This window comes from Podarcis gaigeae, assembly GCF_964106915.1.
Source record: "Podarcis gaigeae genome assembly, chromosome: 13".
Lineage (NCBI taxonomy): Eukaryota > Metazoa > Chordata > Lepidosauria > Squamata > Lacertidae > Podarcis > Podarcis gaigeae.
In genome coordinates this window covers 56130953-56155001 of record NC_139689.1, presented here as the reverse complement: position 1 = coordinate 56155001, position 24049 = coordinate 56130953, and the positions used below count along the sequence as shown (strand labels likewise).

Sequence of the window (24049 nt, the reverse complement as noted above, 5' to 3'; positions counted from 1 at the left end):
GGCCGCTTGTTCAGCGCCTGAAGCCCACTGAAATGAAATGTGCTATGGATTGTGCCCCTGGGAAGCTAAGCGCAGCGGCTGGCCCCCCTTGCCTCTTTTTCCAGCTCCCCCCCCCCATGCCTCTTCTCCAGCCCGCCACAAGGTCTGAGGGACAGTGGACCAGCCTGTGACCAAAAGGAGAACATGCAACAGCAGTTTTTAAGATTTCTCATTATAGCAAATGTGGATCACGGAGCTTCATTTTATGCAAAGCAGATTGGAACCCTTCACACAGAATGGCATGTCACGGTTTGTAAACACATGTACAGTGGAACCTCGGGTAATCCGTGACGGAGGCAATGTCTGCAACCCGCAGCGTTCGCATCCTGAAGGGTAATTCCATAACCCGAAAACACGTAACCTGAAGCGTCAGTAACATGAGGTATGACTGTAGATGATGTTGAGGCCTGTAGACATCCTGGGCATCCAAAGAGTCTTACCATGGTCTTACCATTTAGCCCAGGATCAAAAAAAGAAGAGGGCCCTGAGCTTGACAGGCGCAACAGAGAGGCAGAGAGGCGTAGGCAGTGAGGTGGTCAAGGCTGGTGGACCATCCTGGCTCCAACCCTGAGCAGGGTCCGGAAGAGGCAGAGCCTCACAACCAAGTGGGATCGGGGCGCTCGGGTGTGTGTGTGCAGGATCCCTCGCCAGTCCAGCCACGGCGCCCAACTGCCAGGAAGGCCAAGGGGCGAGGGGGGCAGCCAGGAGCAGCAGCTGTCCAGCACACCCTCTTCCCCGCCCTGCGGGATGCAGTGGGTGTGGACCACCCGGGGTGTAATCACTGAGGGGGGTGACAAAATGGCAAAACTATGCGTGTTTTTATAAAACAAGGGTGCCCGGCAACCCTAAAATAACTCCCACACCCCCCTCACCCCCTTCCAAAGTGAAGCATGGGGCCTGCATCTCTCCTGAGGGGGAGGTGGCAGGCGGACTGCCTGCAGTCTCTGAGCGGCTTTTTCGAGCAGCATGGGGCTTGCGTCTGCCCACCACCTCAGCCGCCCTACAGCTGAGGGGGAAGCTGCGGAGGGGCTCCATGCAGTGCACCCTCCCTTGGCTCGCTCTGCCCCCAGTTGCAAGATGCTCCCCTCCTGGGGTCTCCAGTAACTGGCCTTTGGAAGCATCTCTGGCTCTGACCGTGGAGGCAGAACAGAGCCAGCAGGGCTAGTGGGCACCAATAGCCTTATCCTTCTTCATGAATTTGTCCTCTTTTAAAGCCATCCACATTGGTGGCCATCCCTGCCTGCTGTGGGAGGGAGTTCCACAGTTTATCAAAAGAAAACTATGCACTGCGTGAAGGACTTTCTTTTATCCATCCAGACTCTCTTGACATTCAGCTTCATTGGATGTGGCCCCGAGTTCTAGTGTCAGGAGAGAGAGAAACCTTTCTTTGTCCACTCTCATGTCATGCAAAATTTTGTAAACTTCTATCATGTATGAAATTTCTTTGCCAAACTTTATCTGAATGTTGAGTCTAGGACCATTGGAATGTGAAGTGGTCCTCCTGCTCCATACTGGCATGCCCATTGCCACCCTCCACAGCCGGCACAGTGCCTAGGGGGTCCTGATGGCTCAAATCTCCCAGACTTGGTGGGCTCAGGAGATTTTGGGGGTGGCACTTTGACCCCACCCCTATGAGAATCTTAATTCAATTGGAAGGCAGGCAGGTCAGACCACCTCCAGACCTTTATTTCCCTTTCCCCCTTTTTTTTCTTTTTTCCGCCTCCATTCCATTTTAGATTAAGCATTTCTTTTATTTCAATGTATTATAAAAATATACTATGTATTGGGTCTGAACTTTTGCATATCCGTGTGTGTGTGTGTGTGTGTGTGTGTGTGTGTGTGTGTGTGTGTGACAAAAACTCCTAAGAGACATGATGGATGGAGCTTGGGCTGATGTGAGTGCAAGGGCAAAACTGGATGAACCAATGCTAAGTACTGGCAGCCTTGCATTATGGCCTTTTTTGGCACAAGGTGAAGACTTTGATTTCCCCATGTGTTTTAAGATCACTTGTGTCTTGATGGTGATATTACCTAAGGATCTGGCAGGAACCACCTTTGCTCCCAGTGAACAAGCCATAGGAACATTCAAAGCTGCCTTAGAGTGTGCCAGATTCACTTAGCCCGTCCACTCTCTGTGGCCATCCCCAGCCCTGTGAACACCTGAGGTCCTTTTTAACTAAAGCGGTGGAGGACTGAACAGGGGACCTGCTGCCTGCAAAGTTCTGCCATCAAGTGACAAACGAGGGGAGACACAGCAAAGAGCAGAAGCCTTGGAGGCTCAGAACTTTATTGAGAACATTAGGCTTTATTTTTATTTAGACAGCAAAACACGGCCTTTTGCCAGCACTTCAGGGAGGGGAGGGTCTCATTTCTGTTTCTTCTCCTTGACGAATGTGACTCGCTATTACTTTAGCTTTCCTCAAAGCAGCCTCTTTTGTGCCATTGCTGGTCCCGGATGCGCCGCACTGACTGGATCAAAGGTTGGCTGGCATCCCACTCATTCCAGTGGCAGTACTCACCCTTCTCAAAGACGTACTGGCGGCCACGATACCCGGGATACTCATATCCCACCCATCTATGGAGACAGAGGGGCAAGAGAAGGAGGACCTATCAGGATAGGCTCAGCCAAGCATCCTTCCCAACACAGCTCACCGCAGTAACAACTCATTTCCAAAGATCCAAACTACTCATTGAAGCCAGAACTACTCATTGAAGCCAGAACTACTGCCTTTGGGCTCTCAACAGTTCCTCTCCAAAGACAATTTACAAAATGAAATTTTCATTTACATAATAAGATTCAACAAAACAGAGCTATATGGTAGGTTAGGTATGAAAGTTGAAAAAGCTTGGTGTAAAATATGAAAAGGACACACACACACACACACACACACACACACGAAGCCTCTTTTGGGAAGTAGTTCCACAATCAGGGTATTACAGCCGAAAAGGTCTTCTCCTGTATCCCAACGAAATGTACTTCTCCTGGTGGAAGAACCTGGATCAAAGGTCCCAAGGTAAATGTGGTGGGCTCTCAGGTTCATATGGAAGAAGGCCGTGTCCCAAACAGTTTACGGCACACTTCCCCAAGCTGGTGAATATTGGACTACAGTTCCCATCATCCCTGGTCATCAGTTATGCTGGCTGGGACTGATGGGAAATGGAGTCATGAGAGTAGCCATGATTTATGTTAGGGGGGGGGCAAACCTCCATTAGTTATGTATTTTTATTGATTTACCTGATCTGGGGGGCAGTCCCCCCTGCCCCCTGGCTACACCCATGAATGGAGTCCAGCAATGTCTGTTGGGCACTAGCTTGGAGAAAGAATGGTTTCCCTTAATAGGGAGTTAGCAACATCTTGAATTGGGTCCTGAAATTAATTAGACGTCAGCACAAGTACCAGGAAGATAAGATCATCTTGCACCAGTTTTAATTTCCAGGTGCCGTTCAAAGGCAAATTCAGGCAGAATGTGTGTTAGAATTAGTTCACAGAATTAGTTCAAAAATCTCTGAACTATGCATAAAAGTAGTTCCCATGATTTCTGATTGAACTAAACTAGGTTTGTTTCTAGTTTATCTTCAATTTCATTTCCTTACACACTTTTTTACTCTCTAAGTTCGTAATTGTTGAGGGAAATGAACCTACTGAGTCACGTTCCACTGTCTGTGTGGTTCAATGTCTTCTGAAGTATATGTCACACCAGTACAGTAGCTGCTGACATCCTGAATGCTGAATTCCCTCCCGCCCCGGAGGATCATTTAGATGAATTTAACAACATCAGCAGAGCCTACTGGATCAGGCCAAAGAGAGCCATCTAGTACAGCATCCTGTTCTCACAGTGGCCACAAAGATGCACTAAAGGGGAGAAGCCCTCAACCAGGAGCTTCTAGCAACTGGTATTCAGAAACATTACGTGAACTCCATTTTTTCTCGAGAAAGACAGATGCCAACAACTTGTACTAAACTGGGAGCTGAACCACTTTGTTTTGTAAAGGGAAAAACATGAACTGGAATTACTTTCTGTTGTGGCATGTCAAGCATGATCTAGTATTAGTTCCTTTCAAAAATGAACTTCCCAAACTCTGGTTACAATAATATAAGCTGGATTGGAGCCTGCCCTCTGCCCCCTTCCTGTGGGCTGCTATTTGCATTGGTGGGGGGCATGATTTTAAGGACATCCTCAAACTCTATTTATTTTAAAACCCAATCCTTGATTATGCTTGCATATCCTTCAGTTTTGAGCAACACATTCCAGGTCTCTGAGATTTGTTTGTGATGCAGGCTCTAATTAATTTGCTTACTATGTTTTTTTGAGGGGGTTATTTTTAGTTCATTTAAGCCACCACAAAGGCCATCTGACTGGAAAAAAGCAGGATATAAATGCTACAAAGGAATTCATTCATTTATAGATTGCTCACCCATCAGTGTCCTCTGGGTGAATTACATCTCAGTACAGTACTGGTCAAATAGTCCTTCAAGATGCTTTCCTGGGCATTTTATGGCCACCTGTGCTGCTTGTTACAGTTTTCAACTCATAGACTCACAGAATCATGGAGCTGTAGGGTTGCAAGGGACCCCAATGGCCCTATAAGCTAGGGTTACTAGAAGTCCCCGTTTCCCTGGATTTGCGAATAATGTCCCTGGATTTCATCTAATATCCCCGGGAAATGCAGCAGCGGGAGTCTCAGCAGCCCAGAGCAGTTGGCTCTGGCTGGCTTCAGAAGCTGCTCAGAAATCCCCATATGATGGTAGTGCAGGGGCTCTAAGGTGCAGCTTCCAAGCTACTTCCACCTTCCCTGACCCCAGCAATTAAGCTGTGAAGGGAGGCTTCATTATGCCTACCGAAGCAGCCTCCCAACTCCTACTTGCGTGCAAGCAGGACGTGCAAGCATCTCTCATTTAGGCAAGAGGAAGCTGAGGGATCCCCGCCTCCTCCTGCTTGCACACAAGTAGGAATGGGATTGGGGCTGCTCCAATGGGAAGGGAGGCATTGCGCTGCCCCAGCCACTGCCGCTGCTCTCGGCCCTCCTTCTCTGCCTTCCATGCCTGACCCACTGCGCACCGCTTCCCCCACCACCACCACTGAAGAACCAACAACTCAGGGGCTGCCCAGGCTCATGGAGAAAGAAGATAGAAGCCTCAGAGGAAGGGGAAACATGGCGGTTGAGGTCAAGGTGGCGGCCGCCCAACTGCCACCGCCATCGCTGCAGCATCAACGTCCTGAACATGTTGTAAGTATTTGTTTGTTTGTTTGTTTGTTTGTTTGTTTATAGCGTCCCCAGATTCATTTTAAAAAATCTGGTAACCTTACTATAAGCCAAATCCCTGCAATGCAGGAATCGCAACTAAAGAATCCCTGGCAGATGGGCATCCAACATCTGTTAAAAAGACCCTCCAGTGAAGGTTCATCACCTTCTGAGGTCATCTGTCCCACTGCTGAACAGCTCTAATGTCAGAAAGTTCTTCCTAATGTTTAGTCAGAATTAGAATCCAACTCTCTTTTCATTTTTCATTGTTCATGTCACTTTTTAATTCCCTTTTTTGTGGAATGCTTTCCCCAGGGAAAAATACCAGAGACCAATCCATTTTTATTTGCCCAGACCTTGTATATTATTGCTTTGCATTTTTTTCTGTTTTAATCTCATTTTATGCAGCACCTAGAGAGCATTTGTACTGGACATCTGATTAATAAAATATATAAGACCAAAATGCCCAAAGATATTCAAGCACCCACCAGCCACTCTGGTTATAAGCATAATTGTTAATAGATCTTTCTCACTGGCCATTGTCCCTCCCAGAGCCAACATTACATTCATTTATAATATTTGAAGCATTTTTACTGCCATCACCCCAAATTCTTTGGCTGGAAAAGACTATCAGAGTAGCTTACAAAGATCTATAATGAGAGACAGGTTTTAAGAGCAAGAACCACGCTAATAGTCTTGGCCCTTGTTCCTCACATTTCAAATAATGCGAAGATGGAGGCCAGAGACTGGGAGAGAAAGACAAAGAGCAAAAGGGGGCCTGGACAAGGTGTGTGGACAATTAAAATGAGATCAAGTCCTGGCAGAAACATTTATGGGGGTTGCTTCAGGAACGCCAAAATGGCTCAGGAAGTTGAAGGTTGTTCCTGAAGGAAAGTCTGTTCCAAATGTGTTGGAGCTGTAGTCAATAGCTCAGAGCCACCACTTTGGAGAACCAGCTCCTCCTTCCTGCATTTTTGGGGTTTCTGTGCCTCCTGCCTATTCTTTTCATCTTTTTTTTTGGGGGGGGGGAGATAAGCCCACATGCCAGAATGAGCCAAAATCGGTTGGATTACCTTCAGTGAGTTCCATCATTATTTATTTCATACAATTTATATTCCACTTGATTGTAAAAAAAAGAAAACCCTCAAAGTGGTTTACAACAAAGATAAAACAATAAAATTGTCTATAAGAAGAATTAATAACAATTTAAGACTTTCAAAAAGTTAAAGGCTAAAAGCGGATTAAAACACTAACTTTCAACTGGGTAGGTTTGGCTAAACAAGAATGTTTTTAACAGGGCTACATCGTTCTATATCGTTTTAACAGAGATATATCATTCTAAAACGTCACAGGTTTTTTTACCTTTTTATTTGTCAAAGCAGCTGTCTTCCTACTGCCGGTTGGTGGCTGCTCTGCAGTGCCCTCTGGTGTCACCTTTCAACAACTCATTAGGACATAATGTGGCTGTCAAAACCATTTCTTAGCCCTTCCTTAAGGTTAAAAACCCCTGGAAAAGACCCTGATGTTGGGAAAGATTGAGGGCACAAGGAGAAGGGGACAACAGAGGACAAGATGGTGGGACAGTGTTCTTGAAGCTAGCAACATGAGTCTGACTGCGGGAGGCAGTGGAAGTGTCTGGTGTGCTCTGGTCCATGGGTTCACGAAGAGTCAGACACGACTAAACGACTAAACAACAACAAGGTTAAAAACCCTGAGTGTAGATCTGCCCCAGGTGCTAAAAAGAGTACAGTGAAGGCACCTGCCTGATGTCAATAGGAAGGGAGTTCCAGTGTGTAGGTGCTGCCACACTAAAATATCCATTTCCTACAAATGTGGAATAGATATTATGCAGCCCCTGCAAGAATGCCAGATCTGCCAATTGCAGCGGTCAAGGGGGAAAAGATATGGGGCAAGCTGGTCCCAAATTGTTAAGGGCTTTATATACTAATTCTAAGGAAGCTGGTTTAGGGATTTGCTCTTCCAAGAGAAGCAACTGTGCAAAGAAGCCCCCTTCTGAAGCAGAGGCACCCCTCCACCTTTCGCATGGGGCTACAGGATTTGCCTCCCCCCCCCCCCCGCTTCCTCCTTACATTCCATTCAGGGCCTTAATGCTGGCCACACGGTCCTGGAAGCCATGAGCCCACAAGCTGGGGACGTCATCCTCCACGATCTCCATCTTCCTGCCCCCATAGCTGGTGTTTTCAAAGAGGTGGATTTTGTGGTCTGCACTGTCCTGCAATGGGAACAAGTGATGGGAGCTGGTATGGAGTGGGGGTGGCTGAACCCTCTCCCCCTGCAACCACATATTCACAATGAACGACATATTCACAATGAAGAGGGAGGGGCTGTACCAGGACATTTGCTATGCATACAGAACACAGGTGATGAGAAGGAAGCTCTCTGCCTGAGCTCCTGGAAAGCTGTTGCCAACCAGAGTGGACAGCATGGGGCTAGAAGGATAAATATCCTGAATAAACACACAGGATATGATAAAGGGAGCATGAAACTGGCATACAAGGGCTGTCCAAGGCACTGGGGTGTCCTCCCCCAATGTAGGTCAGGACAATAACAGATACACATAATTTAGTCCATGGCCACTGCCCTTTCGTGGGCAAATATCTGTGACTTACAATCAGCAGGGGGCGAATGGAGAGGAGGCTGTCACTGCAGTGGCTGTTGGACCAGGAGTCCCAGCGAGGGTAGTCGCCCTTCTCCAACACAAACTGCTCGCCACTGAATGCCTGACGCTCAAACCCGAGCCACCTGTGGGAGGAATCAAACCTATTGTTGTTCCTCAGTCAACCTGAGAAGCTTGGCGTGTAAAGAGGTTGCTCGAAATTCAGACTACATGGCTATCACAAGCCAATATTGAATTCCTGTGCAGCATTTTCTGAATACTGTATGGAAAAGCACATGAATGTGACCTTTAGGAAGTTTGTAAATAAACCATTTTTAACTTACTAAACATGTGGTCTTTTTCTATACTGGGGAAGAGGGGAACTTTGGAAGGAACTCAGAAGGGCATATCTAACAGCCCATATTTCCTCACTTTACTTTGCTGTATATTTTGTGATTTTAAATCTCTGCTGGGTTTGTCTCATCAGAGAGTACATGCCCCAAACCTGGATGTTGGCATCCAGGTTATTATTCTTTTATATCTATTTTTTCCTTGCCAGCAATAGTTAATTTGCTACCCATTGCCAGAATGTCTGTGTTATCAACATGTAAATGGCCCCTGTAACACTGCCTCTAACTTTTGTGTATTAATTTCCCTCTGACCTAGACCAGCCATGTAAAGTCTTAACCTGATTTTGGGAATATGCGAAATTAATTGTTTCTGTTTGATTTTATTTTATTTTTTGTTCTTCTCTTCTAAGAACCCACTAAGGTGGGTTGTGCTTTCTATAGGTAAGGAGCCCTGGGAAGTGGGCAGTGCCACATGATACTTGGTTTTTCTGCAAGAGCCTAACATAGCCAGAACAAGACTTCTAGAAGCTGTGCTGATTGTCAATAAAGAAAACACAGGTTAAAAACAGCAGTTATCAGAATCAGTACCAATTTTATCCCCATAACTCAGACAGGAAGGCTGAGGGGCCAGGTTACTTACTGCCCAGGGGTTGAGCTAGATGACCCTTTGGGTCCCTTCCAACCAGGGCTCCTTTTTTTTTTTTGCAGCTGGAACTCACCAGAACTCAGTTCCGGCATATTCAGAGAGGGTGCCATTGCCATTATTATAAGAGAACAAAGGAGGTGTTTAGGTGCCAAATAGTTCTGGCATCTATTTTTCTAGAAACTCTACAATTCTATGATTCTGGAAGTGAGTTTGTGACAGGAGCAATTCCCTGATTTGTAGCTCAGCCTCTTAGCCAATTCACGTCTTGCTCTGCTTGCGGGCACAGCATTTAAAGCTTTTTTTTTTTAAGGACACACAGCTGCCTGTAATTGGCTGCACAGAGCTGAGGAGGCCTAAGGGAGTTCACTGCAGCTTTGCAGCCCCCGGGCCTTTCCTGACTGGCACCCCCCCCCAACCAGAACTTTGCCAGCAGTCCAGAACTAGAAAAGAGGTGCCTTCAGGGGGCAACTAGGAGCATTATACACCTCTCAAACTACTTTTACTCCTCACAAAAGCTTCTGGGATAAAACCCAAATCAAAATTAGGTGCTTTTAAAATCTAGCTTTCCTTGAGAATGCTCAGATTTCAAGACATGTGCTTCTAGCCCGGTGTGGCTCCCTGCTCTCTCCCATGCTTGGTACTCACGGGCCAGCCTCCACCTGGATGGAGCCCACTTTGTCCAACTCCTTCTCCGTCACGTTGGGGTTCTCATCCATGAGCTCACATTTCCTGCCCTGGAAATTCTCCATCTCGAAGAGGGTGACCTAGATGAGGGCACAGAAGCCAAGTGGCCCAACAGCCATCAAGGGGTAAAGAGCCTCAAAAAGGAGCATGTACTGATGGAGAAACAGTTTTGGGAGAGAAGCTATCAGCCAGCTTGTTTGCAGGGGGAGAAAAAAGCATTCCCACATTGAGATGCCCTCCACCAAAGGGGACACAGACACCTTTAGGACAGACAAAGCTGTTTCTCTCTGTGTGGAGGAGGGAAGGCCAAAGAATGAAGACTCTCTGAATATATTTGCAGCTTCCAGCAGCTCTTATTTTTCATTTGTATTCCACCTTTCCTCCATGGAGCCTGAGGTGGTATGCATAGTCTTCCCGCTTCTCGTTTAATCCCCACAACCACCCTGTGAGATAGGCCTGGCTGAGTGGGGATTTGAACCCGGGTCTCCCTGGTCCAGCACTCTAACCACTGCACCACATCACAATTAAGACACAATTGTGGTGAAATTTGAAAGACTTTATTCAGGGACAACAAGGACACAACCACAGAGGCAGGGGGACAGTGTTCAAAAAGTAGCTTCTAACAAGGGGCCCAAGAAAGGTGCAGGAAAACTTTTGTTAAGGAAAGTTTTATAAGAAAAAAACTGCTCCTTTTCCCTTATGGGGTATCCAAGTGGGTTTCCTATCAGTTGGAGAAAATAACAGAGGCCAACCAGAGTATATACAGAAGCAAAGTGGCTAGTAAATCTGATCTTTATTAACTGTTGCAACAGGGTCCCCACTCCCCACATGCAGGAGGGAGGAGAGAACCCTGAACAATGGAGCGTGAGTCCTTACACAGACTTTTGAAACTGCCCACCCTGTAGCTCAGGACCCCCCCCAAAAAAAAAACACATCATACATACATCACAGAAGGAGGCGGTCTACAGCAAAAATAAATCACAGGAGGTGGTCTACAGCAGAAATCCTGTCTGCCAGGATACCTGATAATGGTCACTGATTGCACTGATTACATTACCTGGGCATTACCTGGGCAGCCAGGTTCACCCTTATACACAAATACACACCCTTAAGACAGGATTTGTAAGCAAAAGACAATGGGGAGGATTTCCCATTTCCTTCCTCCTTGCAGAGAAATATTTGAGGTCAATTTGGGAGAGTCAAAATGGCTTTAGGATTGCTCTTTCAGACAAATGGTATGTATGTGTTTGCCTTGTACATTTATGAACATTTAATTTATATTTGAGACCTTAGAATTCTCATAACAAAAGCCTTAGAGAAAAGAGATGGAAGTGAAGGAGAGGTGTGTGTCGAGGAAAGTAATAGTTCAAATATGTAGCAAGTGATGGCCAGCTCATTGAAAGACGACAAGGTCTTGAAGATATGATTGCCAGGTCTCCAGGTCTGATTTGAAGCCTCTGGGTTTGCCTGGACCCCTCCAGCTGGAGGACTTGATTCTCAGGGTGGGTGAGAGTACCTTTATCAATAAGAAAAAATATCAAGCTTCAGCTTGGCAGGGGCTGGCTGCAAATTGGGGGGGGCTGCCTTCCTTCACTCCCCTCTCCCAAGTAACCTCTGTTTCCTGGGCCTCCTACCATGACATCACCAGGGGCCACTCTTAGGTTTCAGGCCATCACTGGATGAAGGCAACCATCATCACCAGGCCCAGCCTGGCAGCCCAGCCCAGCCTGGCAGCCCTGATGCCACTGCAAGAACATTCATCCCCAACAGGCTGTGCATATCTGAACACAGGAGGCTCTTCAGCAGTCGGCCCAACCATTAAACACAGTGAGGCAGCTGCCTCAAGTACAGAGTGGTCAGGAGCACCCCAGGTCCTGAGATTTCAGATCTCTCTGATACCCAGACGAGTTTTCCAGAGATAGGGAGCAATGCCACAGGCTCAAGAGGTCACTGGGAAGGCAGTTGAATTTAGGTATCCAAACTCTTGAAAAAGAAGAAAAGGAGCAGGAGGTGGTCTAGTATAAACCACCAGAAAGTTTACACAGACAGCCCAGAACGATGAAGTGGGCTCTAACCAGTTACGTTGTTGCAGAAACCCTTAGCTGTCTTTGCACACATGCGCAGCACATGCCCACAAACACCTCCTACCACAGCCGGCTGTTGTTGGGCAGGAAAGGTGAGGCTGGGGAAAGTGTATGTGCTGGGGAGAGGGAGAAGCTATGGGGAGCCCAGTGCTTGGGAAGCAGGGAGGGCCCGAGGAAGGGATGCACCTGTGAGCACCCATACCCTGCCTTAGACGAGTGCAATGCCCTTGAGTGCAAGGTGCAAGCAGAAGGGCTGAGGAGGTGTGTGCAACTGCCAACTGCAGGCATAGGAGTCAACTCCTAGGGGCCAAGGGGTCTTTGCCTCCCTTAAATATTTGAGGGGCTGCCCCCCAAAGTGGATAGGCATTGCCTTTCAAATGGTGTGTGTGCACTGCATCATGTGATCAATTATGGGGACGGGGCTTACACCCCCCCAACTTTTATTCAAGTTGCCACCTCAGCTGAAAGGGCTATGGCTAGCAAGACAGTGGCCTGGCACATCCTAGCCCAGTGATATGCAGAAATGGCAACCCTGGTGAGAAGTTGGCCACGCAGCACCCATACCAGCTGTCATGGGAGCAAGCGTGCTGCCCCGCCACCTGCCCTGATCCAGCTCACCAAGAGGTGCCACTTGGGCAGCGAGTCCTGCAGGAGACCCAACTAGTCCCCGGGGTTGGGAGAGCAAGGTTGCCAGTCAAAGTGCGAGAGGAGCCGATTGCCCAGCAATCCCAATTCCGGCCTGAGACCTAAGCTACAACGCTTGCAACGTCAGTGTTTTTGCACCCTTAAGGATTTTGCTCCTGGGACAACTGCCCCAACACCATGCCACTGGAAAAGGCCACAAACTACATGCTATGGAAAGATAATCACATCACTCCTTGCATGTTTGCTGGTACATGGAGGTCGGGCTGTGCTCAGACTTGCTCTTGGCAAGCAAAAGATTTGTTGGAGAAGTCAAGAGTGCCATCTTCTGTCTAAATCTAGAACAACCAGCTTTGAAAAAAATACAGTGGTACCCCGGGCTAAGTACTTAATTCATTCTGTACTTAACCTGAAACTGTACTTAACCTGAAGCACCACTTTAGCTAATGGGGCCTCCCGCTGCTGCCGCGCCACTGGAGCCTGATTTCTCTTCTCATCCTGAAGCAAATTTCTTAACCTGAAACACTATTTCTGGGTAAGCAGAGTCTGTAACCTGAAGCGTATGTAACCTGAGGTACCACTGGTATCTGCTTCTAGTAAAACATGCACCATGTATTGTTACATGCCCCCTTTTCAATCTCTGAGCAGCGAGAGAATTCAGGAGTTCCAGGAGCTTACCTAGTTGCATTCCTTGGAATGAAGGTCAATGGAGACTGTGGCGTATGGTTTCTGGGTCATGTGGCCAGCATGACTAAGCCGCTTCTGGCAAACCAGAGCAGCGCACGGAAACGCCGTTTACCTTTCCGCCGCAGCGGTACCTATTTATCTACTTGCACTTTGACGTGCTTTCGAACTGCTAGGTTGGCAGGAGCAGGGACTGAGCAATGGGAGCTCACCCCGTCACGGGGATTCAAACCGCCAACCTTCTGATCGAAAAGTCCTAGGCTCTGTGGTTTAACCCACAGCGCCACCTGCATTGACATTATTTACACATTATTTACAACATAAGCATAAATGGATGGACTCACAGCATTAAAACCCCCAAGGATCTTGTTTCTCCATTAGTCAAGTCACAGTTTGGGATCCAGCACAGAGCAAGCAGGTCTCTGGGTCTCTGGTTTCCAGCCTGTTTTCAGCTCAAAACTCACTCTCTCTCCTGGCTATTGTTCTCTTACTTAACAGTTAGGTGAGAGGGGTGGAGAAAAGGGCCCCATATCTGCCTGGAGGGCCCCATCATTTAGTTATTGCCCTTGCTACCATTGCATGCCATTGAGGACACTTAAGTAGCCAGCTAAGCTTCTTGTTTCACAGAGAAACTTGTCTGAACAGCTCAGCAATATAACCCTTTATTTCTACCCTCACTGGGTACAGGACCCCAAGAAGGGGCTCAGGGCATCATCCAGACTGACTCCCCAAACCTGCAACAGTATAAAATCTTCAGGGGCTTTGTGGGACAGGGAAGGGATGAATTCAACACTTGCCATACCTTGTAATTTGGCCCCATTTCCTCTGGGCTCTCCGCAGCTGCCATCTCCTCCATAGGTGTTTGTTGTTCAGTCATGGTGTCTGCAATCAAACCCTGTCCCGCCCCCATCCCCGTGCAAGTTAGAGATGGTTATTGCTCCAAGGAGGAAAATCCTCTCTGCCAAAGATTTCTGCCAGGCTTTCTGCCAGAGAGCATGAGAATGGAGATATCATCATCTGCATAAGGAGACTCCCAGTCTCCAGGGACTCTGGGAGATTGACCTGCAAAGAACTGGCCAAAGTAAGGCAGTGGTCATTCCTACTTTATTGTCTAGCTTTAAGACCAAAAGGGCAGGAGAGCTTTGGGGAGGAACCTATTTGTGATGGAGGCAACTGTCAACTTCATTGGACTGGAGACAGGGGACATAGGGGTGGAGAGTAAACACATCCCACACCCAGCTGGTCTTTTTCTCATCCCTTATTACTGGTGAAGCTGGTTGACCCTTAGGATTCCTTCCAACTCTGCAGTTCTAAGCTTCAGGGAGGCAGAGACACGTGGAAGGTTCTCCTCCAAGAGTGCATGACTCAAAGCTCTGCACCTCAAGGAACTGCAGAGCAGCACACTGCATTTTTGCTGCTACAGATCAACCCTGTAAGATTCCTCTCAGCACTCTGCCCACCCACTGACCCACAATGAGTTGTAGTTCAAGACGCCGCCTCATTTGCAGCTTCCTTCAGGTTTCAGTCTTGGAATTCCACTGCCTGGTGTTCCAGCTCCCCACCCTCCCAAGGCCCTCCGCGACATCTCCCTGGCCTTCCCTCACTGCTGTCGCTGGTACAAAGACAGATGCCGTTACATACAACTTACTGTCTTTAGGTCTCATCTACCTCTTTTTTTGGCTGTGGGGGGATAACATGGATCAAAAGCTTAAGTATGACATTCAAAAGCTTTTGCTGGAGGTAGGGAAGCGCTATGCGAAGGACTCCAGGGTAACCATGTGTCTGGCGAGGACACATTCATACCTCCTTTTCCAGATGCTGTTGGAAACTCTGACAGGCAGGCAGGCAGGCAGGCAGAGGAAGCAGGCGCCTATTTATGCGCTTGCCTCTGAGCGCAGCCCTGGCTTTCGAGGGGTGCTGAGGCAGCAGCAACTCCATCCAGCAGACCCCACCCATTGCCTTTCACTTCAATATTGAGGGCTCCACTCCACAATACGGAGCCATTATGCAGAGGCCTCCCAGCTGACAGTTTGGAGAAGATTAACAGCCTGCCTGCGAGTCAGCCCATCAGCATGTTGGCACTGCTCCTTGCCAGAACTTTACAGAAGTTCTGGGTCAGCAGCTTTCCAACCCCAAACCAAAGCCCTTTCAGCAGCAGCAGACACTCATGCCGTATGTCCAAGGCCAGGGAGATGTTGCGGAGGGCCTTTCCATTGAAAGGAGCAAGAATTCTGTGCCTCCAGTCTCAGGTTGCTGGACTTTAAAAGGCAGGCTCATGAGAATCCTCATCCAGGTTATTAAAACTACGTGTTTATTCTAGAGAGTGGAAGTGATTTGAACCAGCAATGTAAGGAGGATATTGACATGCTGGAACATGTGCGGAGAAGGGAAACCAAGATGATTAAGGGTCTGGAAATCAAGCCTTATGAGTTGAAGGAGTTGGGTATATTTAGCCTGGATGAAAGGAGTTATGATTGTTATCTTCAAATATCTTAAGGGCTATCACACAAAAGATGGAGCAAAGCTTGTTTTCTCCTGCTCTGGAGGGTAGGACTCGAACCAATGGCTTCAAGTTCAAGAAAGGAGATTCCAGCTAAACATCAGGAAGAACTTTTTGACAGTAAGAGCTTTTTGACAGTGGCAAGGTCTCCCTTGGGAGGTGGTGGACTCTCCTTCCTTGGAGGTTTTTAAGCAGAGGTTGCACGGCCATCTGTCATAGCTGTTTTAGTTGCATTGCAGAGGGCTGGACTAGATGGCCCTTTGTGTTCCGTCCAACTGTACAATTCTATGATTTATGAATTTTGCTGTCTGTTTTGCAGAACCAGCTTAGCTTCAGCAAAGTGGTGAAGACATCACAACACTCATTCAGATCATTCTCTGAAGCCAGAAACTTGTGGTCTTGCAACTTGTGTGGAATTGTTTTGCTATGCTTCATAGCAGCCATCATCTGGTAGGATGCAAGAGTTGGAACTGGGACCCAAGCTGCCCGAAAATGGTATAGCTACCACCTCAGGAGTAAGAAAGGGCCCTGCCAAACTCCCATCTAGTCTTCTCTCCTTTCCAAACTCTATGTATAGGAGAGGGGGGGGGGGAGAAGGCAGAGATGCTGGGACCCTTCTTCAGCTACCTGTTCCCTCTTTCTGGCTACCTCAGAGAGAGAGCAAGCAAGGCTGCTGCAGGTGAACAACCCTTGCCCCCCCCCATCCTGTTCTGAGAGAGTAACATTTAAAAACAGACTGTGGAGTCTTCTATGGGGGAGGAAAAGGGGAAGGAAAACCTTCTGCTTCAATAAATGTGAATAGTTTAAAAGAAAAATGAAAGATGGACATGCAAAGTCATTCTGAATGCTGTTTTTAATCAGATATAGTTGTCCAAACATTTCTTAGTAGTAAAACTACTAAAATACAGAATTTCAGTGCCTTGCACAAGCACAAAAGAGAACCCGTGTGTGTACAGATTCAGAGGGATTTGCCCTGATGCCACCTTAATCCCGCTCCTTTGTGCAGGGCCAGCTCCCCGGGGAATCCAGGCATTGCATACATTCCAACAAACCCCCTGCCTCCCCCCCCCCACAAGAAAGAGATGCTGTGGATGCCCCAAACTTTGCTGCAGGCCCTCACATCCCAGCAAAAGGTTTCTGCTAGGCTGGGAAGGAGTCTGTAGAGAGAGAGAGAGAGAGAGAGTGTGTGTGTGTGTGTGTGTGTGTGTGTGTGTGTGTGCATACTCAGTGCAATTTAAGGAAAGGCTTCTAGCACACATTAGAGTCACAGACGGAAATCAAACCAAATGAGAACACCAGGACAAAATCAACTGATTTTTTTTAAAAAGCGAAGCAAATGGGAAGATTGTCAGCACCTTCAGGGGCATTTTGGTGCTAATCACGTTTGCCACTACAGCACAGCCAACCCACCTAGCAAACAAAACAAACAGACTAGGGCCAAACCAAAATATCCTGAGTCTTAGGAAGTGGCAAGGTCTGGGGAAAAATCTATACCCACAGCTACTTGAAAAGGAGGGGCATTGTGACGGCATCTCTCTAATCCCCTTCCCAAACCATGCCAACTGGGTCTTCCCTGTGGGCTGGGAGTGGGGTGAGGATGCTGCTAAGCAGCACTGAGGACCCCAGGATACATCCTTAGTGGTGCTCAGAGCAGAATATATTATGTTTTCCTATGGCAAAATATTACTGCTATTTCTGCTCTGAGAGGAACCCATGGGAGGTGTCTGGTTTAATAGGGGCAGATCCCCAGGGGATCTATAAAGCTTATTCTAGCTTATTCTGCCTCATCCCAAGAAAGAAGGTGCTCCATCCCAGGCACAGCCACTTAGCTGAGGAATGGTCTCCTGAAAGGGAGGGGCTGACTGGGAGACAGCACCATTTGCATGGGGCTTGGGCATAGGCCGAAGACTGCAAAACCCACGTGGGGCAGGGCAGGGAAGAGCAGAAAAAGCCAATTGCGTGAGGAATTGGCACAAAGGTTACAAATGTATGAAAGCCCACAAGGGCAAATTGGGGGTGCTCATCTTCAGGGTTAGGCCTAGATCAGTGGGACACGTCCCCTGCCCGTTCCTAAGGGCCAGTGCAGATGTATTTTTGTACTCCCAACAGGGCTGTGAACTTGTGAGACACTGCTCAGCAGTGAAATCTTCTGCCCACCACAGACCATGTGTGCATGTCCATGGAGGACATCTGTGCAATGCAATAGAAATCTGTCTAATTCTGTGACAATATAAACTTTAATTTTCTGAAAATAGAACATTTCTGGGAAGAGCACTTAGGGGTAATGCTATTTTCTTAACATCCAAAGAAGGAATCCCAAACATGGGGGCTTTGGGTAAGGAAACAACAACAGCAACAGAGAAACCTCATTATGGACGAAAGAATCTTGCAGATCCTTCATGGGAACTTGTTCAGGTAAAGAGGCTTCCTAGATGGCAAAAGCAGAGACTCAGCAATGGAAAGGAGGAAGGAAGGTGCTTTGCAGGGTCATAATTCACCTGCCCCCGCCCCCCCCCGTACATTCACAAGAATGAGCGACCCTGGATTTCTTTTGACAGATTGTGACAAGGTAAAAAGGCTTCTTAGAGTCTGTCTCCAAGAACGCTTGGAGACCACAGGCAGGGACCCTAAGCTCCTTCACTGATACCATCCAAGTTTAACATTTGTGGAAAAATAGGTACACACTTCTGCAACTGAACTTTTGAAATAATCAGAGGAATATAAACTATTTATTTACCCCTTTATTTACAGAAAGAAAAAACTTAAACTTCCAGCAAAAGAACCCAGTAGGGTTCCTATGCAGCCCTGATACTGGCAAGGTGAGACTTCCCTTCTTTTTTCAGTAAATAGTGAGGGGTGGGGAACCACCCCTCAGATTATTTACAACTATTTTAATGAGGACTGTCTGATGTTATTGCTTTATCCCTCTAGAAATGGGATGCTCATTACTCTGTGTGCTGACAAAACACACGCACATACAATCTCACTTAAACAATAAAATCTCCTTTGATCCTAAAAAAGAAAGAAAGAGTATATATCACATTGTCTTGGCGGAACAGATGATCCACAAAGTTAATACCAGCCAATCAAAATTTTCTTAAAAAATAATCAGTCAAGTTTCCTCTCTCAATATGGCAGTAAACATAATCTGTTTCTTCCTCTTTCCATTTTCCATCCTCAGACAGCAACAAGTCTTTTTGCAAGAGACCAGCCTATAAGTTCATCCGCTACAACATCCTCTCTTTGTTCATAAGCCAACAAAGAGCAGGTTGGTGTGCCCAATTCCCCAGCCAGAAGGCCAGTGTGTCAGGCACAGCACCGCCCCCCCCCGGCAGCTGGAGTGGGGGGTCAGCTCTGCAGCACAAGGAGACCATAACAGCCACAGCTGCGGAGGGGCGGAATGGACCCTGAGGAGTTGGACAGCCTTCCGCATCAGGCCCACCATGGACTATGGAGAAATTCTTCACACCAGATGGAAAGGCACTGCGCACACAGCAGTCAGGGCGGGAAGCAGCAGCAGCAGGGGAGAGGGGCGTGAGCAAGTTAAGGCTTCTTCTGTCTTCCAAGTCATCCAGACTTCCACCTGGAAAGTTGGGGGAGAAACACTATTTCATATCTGCTGGTGGAAGAAGGCCTTCTTCACACAGTGCATAGTTAAACTGTGGAACTCGTGTGCATGCACACGAAAGCTCATACCAAGAACTAACTTAGTTGGTCTTTAAGGTGCTACTGGAAGGAAATTTTTTTGTTTTGACTCTGGCAGACCAACACGGCTACCTATCTGTAACTGTTTCTTTGCCACAGACTCTGGAGAGCCCCTGCAAGCCAAAGGAGGCCATGCTTTCATATATCATCATCATCATCACCATCATCATCAAGTTATTACTATTATTACTATTATTGTTGTTCAGCTGCTAACAACCCTCTTCAGATTCCTGATAGCCATCTTCAAATATGTCAAGGGCTGTTACAGGGAAGATGGAGCAAGTTTGTTTTCTCCTGCTCTGGAGGGTAGGACCTGAACCAATGGCTTCAAGTTACAAGAAAGGAGATTCAGACTAAACATCAGAAAAAACTTTTTGACAGTAAGAGCTGTTCAACTGTGGAACAGTCTCCTTTAGGTGGACTCTCCTTCCTTGGAGGTTTTTAAGCAGTAGTTGGATGGTCCTTTGTCACGGCTGTTTTAGTTGAGATTCCTGCATTGCAGGGGGTGGACTAGATGATTCTTGAGGTCTGTTCCAAATCTACAATTCTAGGATTCTACAAGTAACTTGTGTCTGCTAATTCCAACAGGCAGGAGTGGCCCATTTCACCACTTGAAGCAAAATGGGAATTTCTCTCTCCTTTCCCCTCCCCACCCCACCCCTTCCCTTCCACTGCAGGAGCCTTGGTGTCAGGGACCTGCCATCAGCTCGGAGGCGGGAGGTGGAAGGGCAGTTGGGTTACAGGGAGCCGCCAAAGATTGTGAGAAGCAGCTTGTCCTCCGAGGAGGAGCGAAGCCATGCCTCCAGTGGGGAAAGGGATGCAGGGCTCGGAAGATGCAAGGGAGAGCCGCAACACTGAACCTGAGCAAAGCGGGGGGGAGGCAGGTCTCCCCTTGCCCATGACCTCTCTGCACAGAGAGGGGAGGCGTAGGATGGGAGTAAAAAAACTGCTCTGCTGGGGAAAGTTTAAGGACCGCCCACTCCCAGATTCTGCTAGTGACTGAGCAGACATGGAAAAGAGTCGATCTGCATTGTGAACGTTTTGGACAGAAAATAAAGCCTTGGAAAGACACCAACAGGAAGTCTTGCCTGTTTGCTCTTGAGCAACCAGGCTGGCATTTATAACACTTGGCATTTGCAAAGCGTTGCTGATGTGTTTTTCTGCCTGCAGACAGGGAAGCCGAGTGGTGGCCCCTCCTGCTGGAACACCCTCTCTCACCAGTGAGAGGGAGACATTCTGGGAGCAGGAGAAGCAGTGGGGCAGGTGGAGAACACCTCTTGCATTTCCGCTGCCTGAGCCAGGTGCTTCCCCTTGCCTCATAGGTGGGCCAGCTTTGTCAATTAGGGAGGCAAAAAGTTTTCCCATTTATAAAGTTTCCAGAAACTTACAGACTTACACATTAAATATCTGGGGGGTATGACTGACAGCTAAAAACATTAGACTTTAAAATATATTTAAAGACAATTACATAAATACTTGGAAAGAAATACAGTGGTACCTCGGTTTTTGAACAGCTTAGTTCCTGAACAACTTGGAACTTGAACGCTGCCTATCATTCAAGTGTTCTTACAAAAGTCAGTGTTCTGGTTTGTGAACTTTGCTTCGGAAGCCGAACATGCTCCTGAACTTCTGTTTTCACTGTTGAGCTGCTAATTTGCATTGCCCCATTGTAATCAAAGCCTTTTTCCTCCCATTTTCACTATTGCACTGCTAATTTGCACCCCCCATTGTAATCAAAGCCTTCCCTTTCCAATTGCAGTGTTCTGAGGTGATATTTGGAGCTTATATTTGGTGCTTTTGTTTTTGCTATTTTTTGCATTTTTGTTTGTGTGGCTTTTTCGTTTGTGTGGCTTGTTCTTCATTTTATTATTTATTTATTGTGTGACTGCAGAAATGGATACAAGCCCCCCATCCAAACATTGACTGTCATCAGTGCAGGTAAGAAAAAAAATAATTTGAATTTTTATCATCTACAATACTTACTTTATAGTATAGTACATTGATTATTGCTTTCATTTTATGGATCAATGGTTTCGTTAGATAGTAAAATTCATGTTAAATTGCTGTTTTAGGGGTTGTTTTTACAAGTCTGGAATGTATTAATCCATTTTGCATTACTTTCTATGGGAAAGCGAGTCTTGGTTTTGGAATGCTTTCATTTTGGAACAGACTTCTGGAACAGATTAAGTTTGAGAACCAAGGTACCACTATAAAAAGAAATTTAAGAGATTTCAGGTAGGATGAATTTATCTTTTTGGGGAAGAATATGAGTGATACTGGTGATTGGAAGTACAGGACCCGCAAAGGAGCCTTTTTAAAGGCTTCGGAATGGGGGACGGGGAACGGCGCGGTGCTGAGAGTCGACTGCTTCCCCTACGGAGTGAAGCCGCATGCCATGGTCGGAGAGTGCTGACTTCTTCCTTTGAACATTTGGACTAAAAGTAACAACCCGTGAGTAATATGGAAATTGGACTTATAAAAGGGAAAATTTTTCTTTGGATTAGGCATGATCGGGGAAGGCGCAAAGAGGAAGTCCGTCTCCCCGTCTTGTAAACAACTTAAAGCAAGGACTAGATAACTAAGGTTGAGAGAACACCTTCTTCTTTAGTGGATAAAAGTAATTAATTTCACGTTTTGGCAGTATAAGTGATCTTTGCTGGAGGACAAGAGTTAACTTTGAGAGCGGAAGTGTCACCCCCCCCAGGACCCGGGAGTGATCCGTGAGAGAGCCTGTTGAAGAGACATAGAAGATTTTGACAGCTGTCAAACTCGCTGTCAAAGTTGGGAAGAAAAGAGAACTTTGTTTCTGGTGTCTTTGCTGGTTAGATTTGTTGCAATCTGGTTATAAATTGTTGAGAACAAAGAAGAATAAGTTAACTGGACTTTTGGGTTGGAACTGGAAAGAATACTAAGTAACCAGAATCCCTCTAGAGGGGGTTCAGGGACATTACAAGAATGGCTGCAAGTGGAAAAATACTGACTGAACTGGATAGGGTTTTCTTTCTCTTGGGAAAGTTACAAGAGCAAAGTGATGTTTTGGCTACAAATGTTACAACACTGAATGAAACAGTAAATAAACTTACTGAATCTGGAAGGGACTTGACTCAAGTCTTTGCAGCTGAACAAAAAGTCTTTGCAGCTGAACAAGAAAAGAAATCTGAGAAATCTGAGAAAGTGGAGAAAGAGATACATGATGATCTGGAGGGAAAGGAAGGAGGAGCTACAATGCCGCAGATGATTAAGGAGAGCCAGAGGCCTGTTAAGATGGACATAAAGGAAAATAGGATCTGGATGATGAAAATCTGGTTTGAATTGAAGAATTAAGAATGGAGAGATCTCCTTATGTGGAGATCTGAAGACCTATGGATTACAAATTTGACCAAGGTGGAAGCTGGAGCTTTTGGAGCATTTGGACTTAAAAGAAGCAAGAAACAAGATTTGGGCTCCACTCTTAAATATGGAGGTCTGGCTGGAAGAAAAATGGACATTTTTGGGACAGAGCTTCTCCGAGACTTGGTGTTTAATATAAAGGACTATCAAAAAAACCGGCAGAGAGGAGTTGAGAGAGAATTAAGAGCGTCGGACGTGAGGTCTCCAGGCTGATAGCAGTTAGACTGATGGATATTTGTTGGGGATCGAAACCGGGAAAGGGGGGGGGTGAGGCTTGGGAATCCAAAGGGTGTACAATTATATTTTGTTTTTGTTTTTTATTTTGTTTTGTTATTAGTATAAAAATTGGGGAATTCGTGGAAGGGAATTGGGGTCGACCTTAGAAAAAGATTTTAAGAATGGGTACTGATGTATAAAGACTGATGTTTATAAGTTAAAATTGATTATATAAAATGAACTAAATATAATAATGAACTATATATAATAAGATTAAAAATTGGGGATAAGAACTTGTTGAACTAAAAATTGGAATTGGAATACAAGAAGGGGAGGCGTGGGGAAGTCATGGAAATAAGTTATTGAAAATAAGGCTTGTAAATGTGGAGTGTTTTTTTCTTTTTTAAATTTTTTAAAAAAATTTCCCCTCTTTGAAAATTTCAATAAATATCTTTTTTTTTTAAAAAAAAGGAAGTACAGGACACTTCAAGGAATGGCAAAAAGTTATTTCTAGATTTATCTGGCAGGGAACGCCAAGGATAAAACATAAATTGTTAACAGATGCTAAAGAGAGAGGAGGCTTCGCCCTGCCAGATTTTAAATTATATTATGAAGCGTCCTGCAGTTGCTGGATCTGGGAATGGATAACATTGGAAAAAGAAAGATTGGCTTACCTGAGGTGTAGATTTATGAAATGGGGACACTGGGGAGAGGAGATTGGGTATTTCCTCTCACATGACCTCAGGCAAACAATAAAGGAAAACAATCAGTGCGACTGCAGACCATCATAGGGAGGGTTCCACTGTCCCCAGCATCCCCAATTCATAAATCTACACTTCAGGTAAGCCAATCATTCTATTTATTTCATGGGACGCTGGGAACAGTGGATTGGGACATACCACAGCACTTCCCAATCCGGCTTACGCACTGACTACAAAACTTGGTATACACTGTATGGCCAAAAGCCGCCTCAGCTGAAGACATTTAGTTTAACTTACAATGCCTAGTGAAAGTGGAAGGAGGCGACCAAGTAGCTGCCCTACAAATCTCTATTAAAGTGTCATCAGCCATAAAGGCAGCAGAAGTCGAGGCTGAACCAGAGGACTGAGCAAAATATGAGATGGGTGGGGCAATTTCATAGTATCATAAACTAAGGAAATGCCCACCCTAATCCCTCTAGCTAAGGAAACTGTAGTGCCCTTTGCTCCTAAGGTGGAAGGATGAAAAGACACAAACAAAGAATTAGTG

General features: G+C 46.4%; 2 protein-coding genes across 13 annotated transcripts in view; both read right to left on the bottom strand.

Annotated features, from left to right (window-relative positions):
- Positions 1 to 2324: 2324 nt before the first annotated feature.
- LOC310830388 (beta-crystallin B3-like) lies at positions 2325 to 15720 on the bottom strand. Its single transcript, XM_083710164.1, has 6 exons — positions 14794 to 15720; positions 13793 to 13885; positions 9542 to 9660; positions 7914 to 8046; positions 7374 to 7516; positions 2325 to 2614 (listed from the first exon to the last, which is right to left on the bottom strand). The coding sequence occupies exons 1-6, from the start codon at positions 14944 to 14946 to the stop codon at positions 2449 to 2451; spliced, it is 807 nt and encodes a 268-aa protein (XP_083566290.1). The 5' UTR covers positions 14947 to 15720; the 3' UTR covers positions 2325 to 2448.
- A 605-nt stretch (positions 15721 to 16325) lies between these two features.
- The window catches only part of KIAA1671, a 112828-nt gene continuing 105104 nt past the window's right edge, over positions 16326 to 24049 (bottom strand). For all 12 annotated transcript variants that reach the window (XR_014557647.1, XR_014557648.1, XM_083710072.1 and 9 more), the window contains one exon: positions 16326 to 19073. The gene's annotated coding sequence lies outside the window, so the exon portion shown is untranslated. The remainder of the gene's footprint in view (positions 19074 to 24049) is intronic.